Source organism: Cetorhinus maximus, chromosome 9, assembly GCF_964194155.1.
Source record: "Cetorhinus maximus chromosome 9, sCetMax3.hap1.1, whole genome shotgun sequence".
Classification (NCBI taxonomy): Eukaryota; Metazoa; Chordata; class Chondrichthyes; order Lamniformes; family Cetorhinidae; genus Cetorhinus; species Cetorhinus maximus.
This window is the reverse complement of record NC_135887.1, coordinates 126,160,611-126,174,394: the sequence shown is the minus strand read 5'-3', so window position 1 is coordinate 126,174,394 and position 13,784 is coordinate 126,160,611. Positions and strand designations below refer to the sequence as shown.

At 41.8% G+C, this 13,784-nt stretch overlaps 1 protein-coding gene across 3 annotated transcripts in view; it reads right to left on the bottom strand.

Moving 5' to 3' along the window:
• Positions 1 to 13,784, bottom strand: part of nav2a (neuron navigator 2a) — a 465,240-nt gene that overhangs the window by 288,719 nt on the left and 162,737 nt on the right. For all 3 annotated transcript variants that reach the window (XM_078549510.1, XM_078549511.1, XM_078549512.1), the window contains exons 6-7: positions 11,959 to 12,027; positions 10,338 to 10,486 (exon numbers count right to left, since the gene is read on the bottom strand). In XM_078549510.1, the coding sequence (XP_078405636.1) occupies positions 10,338 to 10,486; positions 11,959 to 12,027 (218 nt within the window). The remainder of the gene's footprint in view (positions 1 to 10,337; positions 10,487 to 11,958; positions 12,028 to 13,784) is intronic.

The following is a 13,784-nucleotide window of genomic DNA, read 5'->3' as shown; positions in this document are numbered from 1 at the left end:
CCAGCAAGAGAGCATCTAACCATTGCCGCTTGACAGTCAATGGCATTAGCATCACTGAATCCCCCACTATCAACATCCTGGAGGTCACTATTGATCAGAAACTGAACTGGACTAGCCATATAAATACTGTGACTACAAGAGCAGGTCAGAGGCTAGGAATAGTGCGACGAGTAACCCACCTCCTGACTCCGTAAAGCATGTCCACTATCTACAAGGCACAAGTCAGGAGTGTGATGGAATACTCTCCACTTGCCTGGATTAGTGCAGCTACAACAATGCTAAAGAAGCTTGACACCATCCGGGACAAAGTAGCTGCTTGATTGGCACCACATCCACAAACATTCATTCCCTCCACCAATGACACACAGTGGCAGCAGTGTGTACCATCTACAAGATGCACTGCAGGAACTCATGAAGCATCCTTAGACAGCACCTTCCAAACCCATAACCCGTACCATCTAGAAGGACAAGGACAGCAGACTCACGAGAATACCTCCACCTGGAAGTTCCCCTCCAAGCTACTCACTATCCTTACCTGGAACTGTATCGCCGTTCCTTCACTCTCTCTGGGTCAAAATGCTGGAAATCCTTTTCTAACAGCACTGTGGGTGTACCTACACCACATAGACGGTTCAAGAAGGCAGCTCACCACCACCTTCTCAAGGAAATTACTGGATGGGCAATAAATGCTGGCCTAGCCATAGATGCCCACATCCCATGAACAAATAAAAAAAAGATAGGCAAAGGGCAAGGACACAGTATTAACATTTCATATGCACCATCCTACTATCTTATTACAGCACTTCCATGATCAACAATAGGGAAGTTCCCATCAAAGCCCTAAAGAAAAATAAATATTAGAAATTACACCTGTGTATTTTTTCATCTTTCACTTCATTGACCTGAAACATAGGCGAAATTTAATGGTTGCAGCAGAAGACCTGTTCACCAACTGGAAAATCATTACCAACCACTGCTGCAGCCGTTCCCAGGAGGTCCCGGCATGGTAGGATTTAATCCCTACCTAGTCAGCATCATACTTCCCAGAGGGGCATTTCCCCCGGAAATCCTAGTCCGGGAGCGGTGGCCACTGCCAGTACTGCAGCGTGGCCGACATTCAGGGTTGATGCTGGAGCCCCAGGAGAAAGGTGAGTGGGGCGGGTTCGCCCACAGGTGGGGAAGCCGTATCGAGAGGAGTGGGTTTAAAGGGCAGAAAGGGGCCTTACTCTGTGTCCCTCCATTCCCGTGGTAGGTGGCAGGTGCCTTCATTGGGCACAGAGAGCCCAACAAGTAGGGACCTACCCTCACCACCCAACACCCGCCCCCCTCCAGCTTAACAGGTGCCCACATTCCCACCAGGGTTTCTCTGGCAGTGGGCCCATGAGGCGTGTCCCCCACCCGCCGCTGGTTAAATACCAACAGCGAGGAGATGAGGCCCTTAAGTTGCTGGGAAAGCCATACTTGAGCTTTCCCGCCCTGGACTAAATCGAAGGAAGGCAGGAAAACAACAGGATCTCCAACCCACACCCTCCCATCTGATCATATGCCGCCCCACCCTCCCAACCTCCCCCCCGCAATACCCCCCTCCCCCCCAACCCCCAGCCCCGTCTCTGAAACGGCCTCTGGGCTGGGCGTTAAATTCTACCCATTAACTCTCTTTCTCTGTCCACTGAAGCTGCTGACATGAATGTTTTCCAGCATTTTCTCTTTTTTATTTTAGATTTGCAACATTCAAAGGACTTTGCAGTTGTTCCCCTGTATCTTTTTTTTATCATTTCAAATGTTGAAACATTAAACTGATGCAAGTAAGGAATGTTAATTTAAACCTGAATCCAAAGATAATTCTCGGAAAATAGCAGCACGGAAGTAAGCATTGGTGAAGAACGCACTGTCCTCCCTCTTTGAGAAATAAGATTCATTGTCTCAGAAGCATCAAATTTACATTAAATGACCTTAAAGATCCCACTCTATCATAACTGTTTGACAGTTGGCTCCCTGACAACTTAGAGATGTTGAGAAATGCCACACCCAATATCAGCACAAAGGGAGTTACAGGCTGTTGCTCCTTGTCCATTATAGGCACATGCTAAATTACATGTCTAAGATATTTCATTTCTGTCTATGATTCATTCGCCATTCATACCAGATCATAAATAAATGCAGACAAAAGTCAAACGGAATGCCATATGCAACTAATACCAAAGTAATTTATAACACCTTCAGGAATTTCATTTTTAAAAGAAAACATCTTTCTTTTACTTTCAGTCTTGTATCAGTTAGTTCCAACACACTGCTAAAGAGCATTATGCAATCATCATGTATCAAATAAAGGATCTTTCAAAGACAAGAATATGCACACGCACAAAAAAAAACGGCATTTTTTTGACTAACAGGGAAAATTAAGTGGGTCCAATAGAGGCTTATAACATGATAGATTTTGGGAGTGCTAAATAGCAACAAATTGTTTTCACTGATTAATGAACAGGTAACATGTAGTGCGGATTGAATTATCACTACAAGAAAAAAGGGATAAATTAAAAGATTTATCATACAGAGGGTTACCAGTACATGGAATGCTTTTCACAAGTGGCAATTGAGGCAGATGATGATAACAGCATAAGGGAGAATTAGACAGAAGATAATTAATCTAAAAGGATATGAGTAAAACACAAGGAAAAGGGATTAAAGCTAATTTGTTCAGTTGAAGAGCTAACAAAGGCATAATATGCCAGATTATGGCCTCCTGTGCTATAATTTCCATGTAGAAGAAAATAGGAAAGAAGCATTAATTTACACTTGAGTCCTAGATGGCTCTGTGTGTGAGTGCACTGTGTAGTGTATCACATCAGATTTGATCCTTGACTTAGTTTGGATAGTAAGTGAAGAGGTTACAGTTGGAGTCTGAGTCTGTGAAATAAGAAACAAAAAGCTTGCTAATGATTTCTTAAATCAACCTTTTGAGCAAACTCTGCCATAATCTGCACGTGTGCCTGTTGAGTCAAGGCAATATGGTGGCAATGTCAATCACAAAAGACCATTATTTGATTCTCACAACTGAAGCCTATATTTCTCAAAATCATGTCTTTCCCAAAACTCTAGGATCACAGTAGCTATTCTCCAGTTACCTGGAAGATCTTCTCCAATTAACTTCATGATCTATCTGCCACTGCACATGCATGATGGTCAACTAATATAATTATTGGTGCTAATTCAATCAATATTTGTTATAGATACATATCTATGACTTTAATTTTATTGTAAGTGTATACTTTGAGGAAAATGAAACATTTGTATGTAACAGTTATGTCACTTTTCAGCTTCCCCCCACAAAGGTTTCTGCGCAGCAATCCTGGTTCAAGAGAGAGCACTCTTGCCTTTGAGTCAGAAAGTTATGAGTTCATGTCCCACTCCAGGAGCTTGAGGATAAAAAATCTCCAGTGCTGTACTGCTGCACATTTGAAGTTGGCATCTCTGGGATGAGATGTTAAACTGAGGCACTGGCATGGATTTTCGCAGAGTCATGAAGGCTTTGCAGTGTATCCAAAATGGTGGACAGACCCTGGATCTGCAAGTCCCACCCCCTTATCCAGCTAAGTGCTATTGTTAGGAAATAGAGATAGTTTAATTAAGTTATATTGGTAGGTGTTAGGATTGAGTTTTAGCTTTAATGTTTAAGCTTGATTTGTATTTCTGTATCTGTGTGTTAAGAGGAGGTCAAGTTGAGTTTTAGTTTCACTTTAAAAGGCGCTTACATTGTTAATGAGAGTTTTATGACTGTGAGTTAAGTTAGGCAAACAAGAGTAGGAAAAAATAGTGCTGTTGCCTAGCAACAGGGGTCCAAAGAAGTAGGTCCCTCTCATAGACAAACACACAGACAAGCTAGAGACAGCAGTTTTTGATTTTGAAGCTGTGGGAGTTCAGTTGGTTTCAAGACAGCTGTCAAGCAGAAGCAACCTAGAAGGGACAGATAGCCAGTCTCAAGCTAAAATTGGTTGAAAGTAGCTGCCAGAGAGAGACTGGAGCAAATGGGACAGATAGCAAGCCCCAAGATAAAGAAAATACCTCAAAATCCAGGGGGAAGAAACAGAGAAAAGTCCCAAGCAGACCTTCTAGTCAAAGGAAGGACTGAAACCTGGAAAAGGTCTTGTTCATGAAGTTAAAAATAAAAAGCAGAGAGAAAGGCTCCAAGCTTCAGATTTAAAGAGACAAAAGCTGCAGAAAGCAGGTTTAAAGCAAGAATAGCTTGCAAAAGGCAAGAAAGCCCAAAGAGACGGGTGAAGGTCTGTAACTCTTTGCTATGGGCATGTGAAGCAGTGGTACTGTTGACGGCTGAGTTGGTGAGAGAGAGCACGTGGAAGACAGCTTGAATCCATGTGGTGACCCAGGGGAGAGGTACATTGGAAGGAGAGTTCTAAACCCTGGAGGTGAACCCTTGCGGAAGGCTTCTGAGAGAAAGTGTCAGTTTGGGAGAAGATTCCAAAGCAAGTTCTTGGAGAGTGGAAATTGGAAACCCTCGTGTGAAACATGGAGTTCAGTGAGACCAGTTGGTTCATGGTGGGATACGCGTCTGGGGGGAGTTGATGAGAGATCCATAGCATCTGGTTGAGGTGGCGTGTGTCACTTGGTTTCAGAGTGTGGTGTATCTGACTATAGGTCGCCTTACTTACAGTGTACTTACAGTGAACATTAGAGTATAAGATAGCTTTTGTAACTTATGTCATTCTTACAAATCTGTATATATCTGTAAAGGTATAGTTGTGGGTAAAGGAGTATTGTAATATAGTTCATCTTTTCTTGTTCAATAGATGTTTTATTCTTTTATTAAAAGTCCATCAGCTGACTTCTGTGACTCTGTTCAGTAGCTATTCTCTAAGTATCTGGACAAACAATTAAAAGTTACGATCTATCAAGCTGGGTTCCATTCTGGGATCAGGCTTGTCCAGGGGTAACCTCAGCTAGGATCATAACATTATCATTATAAATGCTTAACTGCTTTCCACAACCCATCATTAACATACTGGGGGCGGTGGGAGTGGAGGGTGGGGTGGGGTGTGGGGGGGCGGGGGGGTGCTAGAAGTTCACAGTTTGATTGAGGTTATTAAAGGGTTAGCTGTCTTCTATGTGAGGTTATGAATACAAATGTTTGTTCTATAGACGATTAAATACTTGAGGGGATTTAAATGTACTGAATGGGCTTTCATGAATGAGAATTTTTTTTTATATAGTGAAGTCTGTAATAGATATTTAGAATTTTATTTTATTCTATCATGGCTCCTGAGGTCTGCCCATGGTGAATATTGGGTGAATTGACATGGAAGGTGAAAGAGCATAGGGTGGTGGGTGTGGGGCATGAGTTCACACTAAGTTAGCATATGAGTTATAAGGGGCCACAGGGATGGAGGAGGTCATGAGTGGGCATAGAGGGTATGAGAGGCCATTGGAGTGAGTGGAGGGCATGGGTTGGCATGAGTTGACATGCATGGGCGTGAGGAGTGGGTGGGGGGTGAGAGGGATGAGGGCTAGGAGACATAATGTTTAAGGAAATAACTGTGAAGAAGCCTTGCTGCTCAGTAGCCCCTGACACCACCTCCAATTTCTTGAGGGGAGGTGATGGTATAGTGGTATTGTCACTGGACTAGTAATTCAGAGACCCAGGGTAATGCTCTGGGGACCCAGGTTTAAATCCCACCATGACAGATGATGGAATTTGCATTCAATATAAATCTGAAATTAAAAGTCTAATGATGACCGTGAAACCATTGTCAGTTGTTGTAAAAACCCCATCCGGTTCACTAATATCCTTTAGGGAAGGAAATCTACCATCCTTACCTGGTCTGGCCTACATGTGACTCCAGACCCACAGCCCCAGCAATGTGGTTGACTCGTAAGTGCCCTCTGAACACAGGGATGGGCAATAAATGCTGGCCCAGTCAGTGATGCCCACATCCAATGAATAAAAAATAAATCAACGCCAGACTCCATCCTGCAGCCTCCCGCCTCCCTGCACCCCCAGAACAAAGGTTCCGCCATTCGGAGCACTTTTTCCTGAGATGAGCAGGTGAGCTTCCTGACTTGACATACCCACTTTGGGAGCAAAAATCCAGGCCCCTGTCATGGAAAAGATTCCATGGCACTATTTCAAAGAAGAGCAGTAGTTATCCCCAGCATCCTGGCCAATATTTATCCCTTGACCAACATCACAAAACATGGATTATCTGGTCATTGTAATATTGCTGGTTATTGGTGTTTGCACTTTATAAGAGTGACTACTTCAAGAACACTTCATTGGCTATAAACCTCTTTTGGATTGCCCAATGGTGAAAGTCTCTATAGAGATGCAAGTTCTTTCTTTTATAGACAATAACAGATGATTCGTACATTTATTTGTAACTAAACTACAGATTCAATTACAAAATAAAAATAAATCTCAGAAGATCTTATGAAGATCTTATATTTAGAAAGAAATTTCCATGCAGTTTTCATTTTGGTTAAGTCAAAGGACCAAACATGTTTTTTAATAGAATAATGCTTTCTCCCCATATGTTATGTTGCGTGGCTGCATATCATATTATATTTGGTGAACTCTCTGCACAGGTCTTTAGTTTCACTGTGAAGTATCATGTCAAGTGTTGCCAGCAATATTAAGATTCAATGACTCAACAGTTTTATCACATTAAAAGCAAAGATGACAGGCAAATGTCACACTCATGTGTCGGGAATAGCACTGACTCTTTGGAATGCTTCATGTTCCAAGTATGAGAAAACTGCAAACAGTTGTTCTCAGCATTTTTCTTCGTTATTTCATCCAGGGAGAAATTTTAAAATGCATTGAAAATGAGCCAGAGATGAAATTTATTCCATTTTAAAACAGAACAATCTTTTATTTTACCCGATTTAAAGCGACATATTGACACAGGACATATTTTGTAAATAGTTTATTTTTAAAGCTTTCTGCCCACTGACAGATTCAGCTATCACCCCTTAAATCTCATGGTGTACTTTAAGTAGCATGCTTTCAACATTTAGAATTAGATCAAAATTGGCCATATGTAATTAGATATTTGAAATTGTATTATTAATTATTCTACCTAGAATCAAGTACAGAGTTTAACACAAAGGAAAAGCATTCCTGAAACGCAGTTCTAATGGTAGAAGAAATTGAGCCAAAGAAACCCTCAGTAGGCTGGAGGTCGGATGGTGTATTGAGCAGTGAAGTAGACAATCTGCCTGCCCACTACCAGTTTCACAAACCTAGGAAATCCAGGGGTCAGGGTTCTTTGACTATGTTTAAGTGGGCCCGCGCACTGTTTCTGGGGACCTGGGGCAAGAGGGAACCCATTTTACCCAGCATAGAACCATAGAACACTACAGCACAGAAAACAGGCCATTTGGCCCTTCTAGTCTGTGCCAAAATATTATTCCGCTAGTCCCATTGACCTGCACCTAGTCCATAACCCTCCAGACCTCTCCCATCCATGTATCTATCTAATTTATTCTTAAAACTTAAGAGTGAGCCCGCATTTACCACGTCAGATGGTAGCTCGTTCCACACTCTCACCACTCTCTGAGTGAAGAAGTTCCCCCTAATGTTCCCCCTAAACCTTTCCCCTTTCACCCTAAAGCCATGTCCTCTCGTGTTTATTTCTCCTAATTTCTCCGCATCTGCGACCCTCATGGGGCTGAAGCACTATGTCCAAAAAATTGTCCGGACGGTGGATGTAATCTTCAGCCAATCTTGGTTGCATTCTAAGAATATACCTTCAAATTTCATACTTTGAAAAGAAGTGCCTTACCATTTGATGTCCTGGGATAATTTAGATTGGGTCATGCAGTCTGTGCAGTTGGTTTCTTTAAAATGCACTTGCTGTACTTTCTGTCATGTCACTATCAGAAAATGTTTTAATGCAACACTGCAAACTTATGCATACATTATTTTGCTTTCAGATAGACTGATGGGCATGTTTGATTCCCTTGATTCTCCAGATTCCCTTCTAAACTTTAGCAACAGACTGCCTTATCTCCCGGGAAAGGTCAGTTGGGAAAAAAGGTCAGTGATAACCTTAAGGTAATTGGTAAAAAGAACCAGGAGGGAGATGAGGAGATTTTTTTTTAATAAGCAAAATGAGTTGTTCAGGCATTGCCTGAAGAGCTGGTGGAAGCAGATTTGCTAATAACTTTCAAAAGGGAATTAGGCAATTATTTGAAGATAACATTTTTTCAAGGCTAAGGATAAAGGGCTGTGGGAGGGCTGGTGATAGTGGGACTAATTGGATAGCTCATTCAAAAGAGCTAACATAGGCATGACAGCAACAGCCTCCTTTTGTGTTGTAGTATTCTATAATTCTATAAACAACTAATTGAATCTGCTTCTAGCTCAGCTTCAACCTTAAAAACAACATCTAAAGCTGTAAATAATTCCATAAGGTTTTAGCCATCTTGTCATGCGATGACAGCCAGAAAAAAATAAAAGAGGAAAGCAGGAAAAATAGTAAAATTGTATCGATAATATTTTGCATGTAAAATATCAATTTTCTTTCTCTCTCACGCACTATCTCCCTCTACTGGCATGAGTGAGATGGAAACCTCACCAGCTTCACTAATATGAAGCAGCAATTTGCACTAAAACATAACCATTTTTTAAAATTCTTTTCATGTGGTGTGAGCATCACTGGTAAGGCCAGCATTTGTTGCCCGTTCCAAGTCCAATGTACCGCACCACTGAATGAATTTTTTGTTAATAAAAAAAATCTCAGTGGAAATGACTAAATTCCAACATTTGATAGAGGTGTTCAAAATCATGAGGGGGCTGGATGGAAGTAGGTAGGGAGAAACTGTTCCTGCTCGTCAAGGGATCGAGAACGAGGGGGCATGGATTTAAAGTGATTTGCTAAAGAAGCAAGTGTGATGCGAGAAAAAACTTCTTCACACAGCGAGTGGTTCCAGTCTGGAATGCACTGTCTGGAAGTGTGGTGGAGGCAGATTCAATGGAAGCATTCAAGAGGGGATAAATGATTATTTGAATAGAAACAATGTGCAAGGGTATGGGGAAAAAGCAGGAGAATGGCACTAGGTCATGATGCTCATTTGGAGAGCCGGTGCAGACACGATGGGCCGAATGGCCTCCTTCTGCACTGTAACGATTCTGTGATTTAAAAAGGATCTAAAAACGTGCATTGATTTCTTTTTATTCCCCACTCCTTTGTATATATTCTATCTAGACGATGCAGCTCATTTTTATTTCCTTGCCAAGTATGCCTTCACCTTTCTTGGAACCTTTGACATCTTCCTAAGGTACAGTCCCATAGGTACAGGGGATTCTTGGAAACCTGGCCCCAATGTCTATTTCACATGTACGAACATTGACATTGGGTCTTGCCAACTACTTGACAGCACAAAAAGCACAGCCAGGCTCAGTGCTATCCTCATGCTAAGTTTTCCCCTATGCATTTCCATCAGAGGTCACTGGATTGTGGCCAGGAGGGACGCAAATTGGCAGATATTTCTTTTCATAATAAAGCGCAAACATTTTGCAGGATCCGAGAGGGCCATGTCCCATTCTGAGAGACTCCTGGGCAATCTGAGTGAGCTGGCAACTCCCTTTCTAACCCAGGGTGCTGAGGTCAATTGTATGATCTGCACCAAAGACACAGCTCAACTCAGCACAAACTGGGGATCAAACCTGAGAAAATCTTTCTACACTGGAAGCTTAAATTGAATTTTCAGCTCAGCCTCAGTTATGTATTGCTTCTCATTTTCTCTCCTTGCTTTGTTCCTTTCCCTAGCTCTGTAGTTTATAATTGCGACACTTGAAGCACCCTCCCAAAGTGATGTGCAGAGTTTTAAAACATAGTTTCAGCTTCGGTTTAAGTAGCAATCGCCACGTCCTGAGAACATCCCAAAGCATTTCATGAATTACGATTGTTTTGTAGGCAATGAAAGAGACGCAATAAGTGCAGCCTTGTCAATACGGCCCACATCACTAGACAAAAAATGTGCAGCAGACAACCTGCACACAGAAAGACTCCACCATTCGCACATGAGATGAAGACCAGTTGATCTGTTTCAGTGGCGTTGGCTGAGGGACATACTTTGGCCACAAGTTTTCTACCCTGCAGCAGCAACTTTTAATTCTGCCTGAGCAAGAAGATAAGGTTTCATTGTGATTCATCCAAAAGACTGCACCTCAAACATAGGAAGACTCCCTCACGACCGCACTTAAGTGCCTGCCTGGATTATGCACTCATGTCCTGGCATGGGGCATGAACTGGGGCAAGTCTACAGCAAATGGAACCTAATTGACACCCAGAATGTGAATGAACAAGTGATAACACATGTACCTTTTTCATTATTTGCTGCTGGGTTGTGACCAGATTTGGATTTATCAAAGTTGTTGAAGCTCTGACTGCGCCTGTTGTTTGCACTGGTGGATGCACGAGCCTTGGTCTCGCTGCCTGCAGCTGACAATCTCGTAGTGGGGGCTGGAAGCCTAAAGCCAAATGGATAAAAATAATAAATAACTGACCGAACCAAAAATCACCAGCGCAGGACAATACTACAAGGAACAAAATTGTTACTGACAAAAGACTCAAAGCAATCACACAGCACGCTTTCTGTTTTGAATTGAGACAAATTTCACAGCACTGACATCAATACAATGCCAAGATCACAAGAGATTAAAATAAACCACAGGCTATTAAAATTGCCTTAGGCAATTGAAATGAAATGTTTGAGAAAACACGCATGTAGTTAGTGAATGGAAATCTGGTTCTGAACACTTACATTGCCGGCAGACAAATTAATAATGCAATTCATAAACGCATTGAATTAAAATACGTGGAAGGATATCTTGATCGATACACACTTTCCTCTTTACATCAAAGGAAATGAAAGAAGCCCCTGCCAATGGCATTCTGGCTCCTCGGTGAACCGAGACACAGGATTGCAGTGTTCAATGCCCTGAATTTATATAATGTTAAGGACCACTCACTAGCAGGTCCATTTCATACTCTCGCCAACTTTTCAAGCATGCTTGAGGAAATATGGCAAAGCACCTTCTTGTTAATATTTTTCAGTTTTGTTCTCCAATTCCAATGTAAGAGAATAAGCGTTTGAACTGTGACCAGGCATGCAAGATTCAGGTTTTCAATTTAGAGCAAGCTGTTTGACCCCATGGTTCTGTTCATTGAAAAATAAAGCTGACCAGAGTGATTTGGTATTGCTTATGTTTTCTATTCTGCTGCATTATTGAGACCTGTAACATCCAGCTAATCAATTAAAACATTAAAATGGGAAATTGTTTTTGTAGTTTTACTGTGCCAGGGGGTTCCGAGAGCGATTTGGAGAAGTGTTTTACTGCTATCAACAGCTCCAGGTATAGGCTGTGTGCTGAGCCAACATCAAACTCAGCCAAGACAAGTCAGCAATAAATATAGTCATGATTCCTACAGTGGACGTATATTTTCATATTCCTGCAACTTAACCAATTTCCTGGCCTCCCAATCATCAAATTTATCAAATGCATAGCTGATGTTTGAGCATCAGCCAGGGACGGGATCAGACTCAAGCCACAGCCTCAGTTGTGAAGCTACACAGTTTGATATCTGGCTGACAGGCACTGTCGGGGCTAATAAATAAGGAAAGGTCACTCAGGTCAGGTACCAGAGGGTCATCAGCAGTGAATCAATCCATTCAGCAGAGGAGTGGGAAAATTGTGGTGGCGGTGGGGGGGAGAAGGGTGCTAAATATTTTACCACACTTTAACAAAATAGGATGCAGTTTTCTTTAAATGGAAAAGCTGGACATATAGCAACTGTTAATAGGACACAGTAGCGCTGCAGTTAAGATAAACTTGCTAACTTTGCAAGTTTGCAAAATGCCTAGCCATGCAGGTACAGTCACATAAGACACCTCTAATGTTCAAAGCGATCAGTGGGCTAAAAACAAGCAACACCAGCTGACCTAGAGGTCTTTCTTTGAGTGGGCGCATTTCTTGTGCTTTTGCTTTGGGATGATAACCTGGATGACACACTGTGACAGAGAAGAAGAAAGGAAAAAAATGATCATGAATAAAGGATAGAGCATGAGAGTACAGCAACAGCAGAGAATGTGCAACATGAATCTTAATATAGCACTTTCATCACTTGAATTCAAATTTCCACTAACCAAGACATCAGAAATTAGTAAGGCAAACACTACCCGAATATATTCAATTCTTGACACTGTACAACAGAGTGGCCATTCTGGCCAGCGGGGGGAAGTATAAGGAAGGGCAACTATGTTGATGACCGAGCTATGAGAAAAAAACCATTGGTACTATTGATATTGGAAAAAGGCAGCTTAGCAATGACCTTGTTGAAGTATTCAAGCTCTTCAAGGCAAAATAAAGTTGACTCCAGAATGATGGCTCCAGAATATTAACAAAAATTCTGAAACAAGGGGAAATCCATTCAATTTTAGAGAAGAAAATGTGAATACACAGTGAAGATACAAATTCCTCTCGTAGAAGATGGCAAACATGTGGAATAGTCTACACAGAAGAGCAGTGGAAACAGAGGATGTCAGAAATTTAACAGGACAATGGTTACATTTTTAGAAGATAAAGATATTGAAAGTTATCAGAGGTAACCTGTGGTGCCAGCACAAATGGATATATCCATTCCTTTATAATTCAATGTTCTACGGCAATTAGAACATATAGGGAGAAGGGTTGGATAAGGTAGGCTAGTGATGGGAAACCATGGTCTCCTGGAACTTATCCAAGTGTTCAGAGGAATTTTGCAATGTTTTTGGTGAAAGTGACACTATTTTTTATATGCCACCTGTAGGAGTACATCACTGATGGGTGATGCACAACTCTGCACCGTCTAACGGATTGGAGCAAGAATGGCATTAATAATCGTTTCTGCCCTTTGTTTTTGTATGTTTTGTGGTGCAGTGTCAAGATACATTACTGCCTAATTATACCACGTCCGTTGGAAAATAGAAATTGGGCACAGTGCAAAACTGACTGCTTTTCTTTGCCAGCAACAAGCTCAACTTCTCAATTAGCAACACTCTGAGGGATGGTTACACATACGTCTAGCATGCAAAATGCACAGTACTATATTTAGGTGTGTAGATTTTAATTGAATTCTGGTGCCATCCCATCCTTGAAGCACAATGTAACTGTTGGATTTTGGGATTCATTCCTAAAAGTTGGCAATGTGTTTTTTGATAAATGGTAAAGGTAAAATGAAGAAGAACCTTCATGCTGCGGAGTGCTGCTTAGGCAATATGATTTGACTGAGCATAGCAGCACCCATGCCCAAGGCCACAAAGTGGATTAATCCCCGACACCAATCAGGTACATGTCAACTAGCAAACAGGAGCTGTCTCAGAGCTGCAAAGAAAATCAGAAAATTAAATCAGCTTTGAACCACCCTTGTACACCTCCCGGCAGGGGGACAATTTTGGTACAAACCTGGGACATATCATTTGGTCGCTCACTAGGCTACAGTTTGTTGCATAAATCGAGTGAAGCACAACAAGGGGCAAAAAAAAAAATCTTATAAACAGAGGGGTGGCTCTCTTGTACAGGCCAGCAAGATCCCAGTTTGATCCCCGGCTTCATCTTCAGAACCTCTGTCTCTGGAAAAGCAGAATAACCTACATCAATAATCCCTCTTGCACAACACAGCGTGCTGCTCATCTCCAAAGGTTTCCACGGAGATAATGTGACGCAGATGTTGTTAATCAACCATGACCACTAAAATTGACAAAGTTCCAGAATTTTAATGCCTGAAAAA